Genomic DNA, 5810 nt, shown 5'->3' with positions numbered 1-5810 from the left:
TTCTAACTCTAAATCTTTGGCAGCCTTAAACTTAATAACAATGGAATTAAATTCATTGATGCAATATATATTATTCCTAGCACTTGAATGATTTCCTAGAAATGAACTTGCTAATATGCAGAATGCTAAGAATTTTGACATATTGCCAAATTACCCCACTTCACACCCCACCATCACTGTATTAAAACTGTTGTTTCCCAATGTTAGAATGTTGCTGTTATTGTTAAGTGCCATTGAGCCCATTCCAACCCATAGCCATCCTGTATAGTGTTTCCAAGGAGCAGCTGGTGAGCTTGAACCACTGACCTTGTGGTTCAAACTGACTTTTGCAGTCCAGTGCATTAACCCACAGTACCACACAAGGACTCTTGTATAGGGTTTCTGAGACTAAATCCTTCTAGGAACAGACAGCCTTGTCTTTTTCCTATGAATGGCAAGTGGTTTTGAAACACAGACTTTGAAGTTAACAGCCCTTTTATGTACATATGTTGTTGTTGTTGTTAAGTGCCTTCAAGTCGGTTCCAACTCATAGTGACCCTGTATAGGGTTTCCAAGAAGTGGCTGGTGAGTTTGAACTGCCAACCTCATGGTTCACACCAACCTTGTGGTCAAGTATTTATCCTACTGCGCCACACCAGTTCTCCATAGGTACACATAGTAATAAAATGTCTTTTCAGTTGAAAATCATCTCCTTTTCTACCTTAGATCCCTCTGCATATAAAAAGTTGATTTCTAGCTAATCCTTAATCAGTTCCACCTCCTCGTATTAGCTAATGAGGTCCCTAGATAGTACAAATGGTTTGCACTCGGCTATTAATTTAAAGGGCGCCGTGAAAGAAAAGCCTGGTAGTCAACTTCCCTCACATTACAGCCACTGAGCGCACTGCGGGGTGCAGTTCCACTCTGACACACAAGGGGTGGGCCTGAGTCAGAAGTGCCTAGAAAGCAATGGGTGAGTAGGTCATTAGGCTGCCATTAACACAGCTAGGAACGTTTCTGCAGCCCTGCTTTGATCATGGGAGTCCTGGTGTGGTGCTGTGGGATAATGTACTAAACCACAAGGTCAGCGATTCAAATATACCAACTGTTGCTCAGAAACCCTCTGTGGTGTCACTGAGTCGGCTGCGACTCAACGGCACTTAACAACAGCAACAGCACCACCATCACTTTGATAAGGGAAGACCACAGGTGGTACAAACGATTCATGCTTTTGACTGCCAACATTCACATCCACACACCTCAGAAAAAAGACCTGGCAAACTGCTTCCAAAACTTCAGCCAGTGAAACCCTGAAGGAAGACAGGTCTATACTAACACACATGGAGGCTCCTTGAGTCTAGATCATCTCAACAGCAGCTAATGATAACAACTTTGGCCATGGCAGCTTCGAACTCCGAGGGAAAATGTTCTCCCATAAAGTGTTCTCTGTTTTCTATTTAATAGGCCACACCCCCAGTGACCATTCCAGGATCAGCCAAGTTCACCCCCAATGGCAGCAGCTTCAGCATTTCCTGGCAATCTCCTCCGGTTACCTTCACAGGCATTCCAGTGAGTAGAAAACCAGCTACCAGTCTGGTGAAAGCCAAACGTACATTTAGAGAACTGTAGAAATATGCAGAAGCCTAAAGTTGAAATACCAGAAATAATATGCTCATATTTCTTAAGTGGTATTTGTAAACTCAACAGGATGGACTAGACCCAACTACGAGAAGGTTTTGACTGGCATTTTAGAAAATAAGGATAGAGTTTTGAGCTGCTGATAAACAACTTCTTATAAAATAGCTAAATTTGTGTTTAAGATATGTTTCTATTCTACCAGAATGCCTTCTAAGCAGAATTCAGACCCCATACATAAAAGATGGTGTTATCATTATAAATAACTTCATAAAATCCATAGCTTTTAAATTAGCGTTTTGTGGATATGCCATTTTGAAGGTTTTGAAAAAAAAAAAAAAATTTTGAGGGGTTGTGTTTTTTTTTCCAAAGCCTTAATAATCCAAGCTGATGGATTATTTGAAAATAGTTGAGTACTGACATGCACAATCAAATTTAAGAAGTTTCTAAGAATGTGATTTGACCTGTTAAGTGATTGCTGTCTGATAAATCACCATGAATTTCCTTAATTCCAAACCATTCATTTAAAACTATATTGGGTCTTTTCCAGCTTATCACAGAATACCCGAAGGTCTGCACACTGTTGATGCCTACAGTGGTGTCTAAGTCCTGATAAGGTTCAGAAAGTGGCTTAAGATAAGAGATATTAACCTTATTTCCACCTGCCCACTCCTCACAAGAGCTTCTTATGGCTAGCCACTGGCAACTCCCAAAGGTTTCCAGCAAAGACTAAGGCTTCCTATAATGCTGATAAAAATGAAAAGTGGTTGAATCAATTATGTTGTGCTCTGTGCATGCATATTTATTAAATTCCACAGAGGAATAGCCAACAATGAAATAAACCAGCATGTTGGCAGCAATTTGTGAGAAGGTGGCTTCTGAAATATATTCCTGGAATTTGATTTTTAAATAGTCCTGTGGATATGGAGTAATTATGAAAGTTGCCTGTTTTGTTGCATCTTGATAAATACTGGTAGCTCTGAAAAAGCAATAATGCAATGAGTGCTCATGTTGTTGTTATGTGCCATGGAGTCGGTTCCAACCCATAGCAACCCTGTACAAGGTTTCTGAGGTTGTAAATCTTTACAGGAGCAGAAAGCCTCATTTTTCTCCCACGGAACAGCTGGTAGTTTCGAACTGCTGACCTTGAGGTTAGCAGCCCAACTTGTCACCACTACGCTACCAGAGCTCCTGTTAGTAAACATGAAAATAGGTTTGTTGTTGTTCAGAGCCATCAAGTGATTTCCAACTCATAGCTATCTTGTATAGGGTTTCTGAGGCTTTACATCTCTGTAAGAACATAAAGCTTCATCATTCTCCCATGGAGAGGCAGGTGGATTTGAACTGTTAGGCATGTAAATGTTAAATTTACTCCTGGCAAGAATGCTAATCTTCTATTATAGTTATCAACATTTAACAATCTGTCCATTGGGGGAATTTTTTGATTGCTGGAAAAAGTTCCATTATCTTCTCATTCCATTTTCCACAAACTTTTTGAAGCTTCCTAGGATAAACACTGAACTGGTAACCATAATCTCAGTAATTCAAACCCACCAGCCACTCTCAAAAACCCTATACACGGTCACTGTGCATAGGAACCAACTCAGTGGCACACAAGAACAACAACAGTACAAAGACCCAGAGTGGCTCTCAGTATCACTTCTGAGACAACCCTTCTGTGTTAATCTGTAGTTAATTCACTACAATACAGAACTTTAGAGACCTGCCACTCTGAATTCTCTCTTTATTCTTTGACATGGGAAGAATTTCCAAGAGCATAAACCATATTGCTCATGTGGTGTAAAAACAAGTGAAGTGTGTAGATGAACAGCGCAATTTAGACATCTTTTCAGATGACCTTTATAATCAGGAAGGATTTTTTTCTCCTCTGCTTTTCTAATTAAATCATTACTTTCCAAAGAATACAAGAACCACTCTGAGTGTTTTGTACTAGCTGCATGTTTCTAAACATCTTAAACAAGATACCAGTCAAACCAAAACAGTTGCTGCCCTCAACCCTCCTCATGGTAGCTTCCTAAGTGTCAGACTAGAACTGTGCTCATTTAGGCTTTCAGTGGCTGAGTTTTCAGAAGTACATCACTAGGACTTTCTTCTGAGGTACTTCCAAATAGACTTAAACTTCCAGTCTTTCGGTTAGCAGCAGAGCACATTAACCACTTGCAGCAGCAGCCTGGTACAACTTAATAATATATGAGCTCCTGCCTTCTAAAATTTGTATCATAGATTTTCAGACAAAAGCATTAAAGAAAGGGAAAAAAAGCTATAACAAATTTAGTATTGATGATGATGCCAAGTATTTTCAAACTGAAAAAATAGAGCAGTTTCCATTTTATAAAATGCTGTTTTCCAAAAAAACATGTTACTCTTTGCTTGAAGGAATACTCTGAGGTTGTCAAATCAACCTCATTTAGGATTTCTTTTTCACCCACAACTTTGAGACCTGGTACTTTAGAAATGTTTGTATACTTGCTGGAGAGTGGAAAATCATCTTCAGAGAAAGCCTAAGGAGTGCAGGATTTTATTTATTCATTTGCCTAAGCTAGATTTCCTGAACACTGAACTTTAATAAGTTCCCTGGGTAAAACCTCTTCTCAGAGGTGGGTAGTCTGGGAGGCTGATCTGCATATTTACAAATGTAACTCACAGTTCCAACTTTTCTCACCTGAGGCTATAGAGAAAGGCAGAGGGAGGAGACCGCTTAATTACAGCTTTCAGGGACTCTTTCTTCCCCTCTAATAACATAGCTTTTCTTCTAATCATTTCCATTCCTTCCTCTGTCTTTTCAGGACCAAAAGCCAAAAACTTTTGGTCCCCTAGCAAGAAACTGGGAGCTAATCAACCTGCTATTCAAGAGCAGTTCCAATATGCTTTAGACCATCAAGAAGGTCTCTAAACTTGAAATAGAATGGTAAGATGTATAGTGGAACTGGGCTAAGTTTGAAATTTCTTATTAATAATTTAGAGTGTTTTGTAGTTGTTGAAAATATACACAGCAGAATGTATATGAATTCACCCACTGCTACATGTACAATTCAATGACAGTGATTACATTCTTCAAGTTGGACAACCACCATCATGGTCCTTTTCAAAATTGTTCCCCACCCCACTAACATACACTCACTGCCTTTGAGCTTCCTATCTAGTGTAAAGGAGTCCTGGAGTGGCGCTGTAGGAAAAAGCACTGGGACCGTAAGTTTGGTTTGAAGTACTAGGTTGGCTGTTCAAACTCACTAGCCGCTCTTTGGAAAACCTATACAGGGTTGCAAAGAATTGGAACCAACTCGACAGCATTTAGTAGTAACAACGACAAGGTACTGGTGTGGCACTGTTGGATAAGCACTTGACTGCAAAGTTGGTTTCAACTGCAAGGTCAGTGGTTCAAACTTACCAGCCGTTCCTTGCAAACCCTATACCGGGTCGTTATGAGTCAGAACCAACTCAGTGGCACTTAACAACAACAACATTGTTAACTTGACTGTTTGGTTTTTCTTAATTGCTTTTTGTTGTTGTTTTACTATCTTGGAGGGTTTGGAATATGACTGATAAGAGGCCAAAACCAAGCTATAGTTTCTTATTTGTGTGTTTGTTAATAAGACTATCACAAAAAAAATTTCTCCAGTACATTTATAGAAAGACACATTTGTATTACTGCTATGGTGTGATGTTCTGATGCAAATCATGGCTTCAGTATTTACGTGCTGTGACCTTGAGCTTGTCGTGTGGCCTCTCTAAAGCAATGCCTTCCACTCTTTTATAACCTTACAGAGTTGTTTACAGTGCAAGGATTAAATGAGCTATGCATGCAAGGTGTCCAGTACAGTACAGTACCTGGTACATGGCTAACATTATGAAGCACGTACTCTTACTGTTATCTTTGACAGTCCTATAACAGAGTTGTTATGAGTTCAGTTCCAGACCACCACAAAAAGCAAATATAGCAATAAAGTAAGTGACATGAACTTTTGATTTCCCACTGCATATAAAAATTATGTTTATACTATACTGTTGTTGTTGTTAAGTGCCGTGGAGTCGGTTCCGACTCATAGCAACCCTGTATAGGGTTTCCGAGGCTGTAAATCTTTACGGGAGCAGAAAGCCTCTTCTTTCTCCCGCGGAACAGCTGGTAGTTTCGAACTGCTGACCTTGCGGTTCACAGCCCAATTCGTAACCACTAC

The 5810-nt window shown here is 39.8% G+C and overlaps 1 protein-coding gene across 1 annotated transcript in view; it reads left to right on the top strand.

Annotated features, from left to right (window-relative positions):
- The window catches only part of ZNF704 (zinc finger protein 704), a 252151-nt gene that overhangs the window by 231269 nt on the left and 15072 nt on the right, over positions 1-5810 (top strand). The window contains exon 6 of the mRNA XM_006830806.1: positions 1444-1548. Coding sequence (XP_006830869.1) covers positions 1444-1548 — 105 coding nt within the window. The remainder of the gene's footprint in view (positions 1-1443; positions 1549-5810) is intronic.

Source organism: Chrysochloris asiatica, unplaced genomic scaffold, assembly GCF_000296735.1.
Source record: "Chrysochloris asiatica unplaced genomic scaffold, ChrAsi1.0 scaffold00001, whole genome shotgun sequence".
Taxonomy (NCBI): Eukaryota; Metazoa; Chordata; class Mammalia; order Afrosoricida; family Chrysochloridae; genus Chrysochloris; species Chrysochloris asiatica.
Note: the sequence above shows the minus strand (reverse complement) of the source record. Positions and strands in the feature narration are given on the sequence as shown.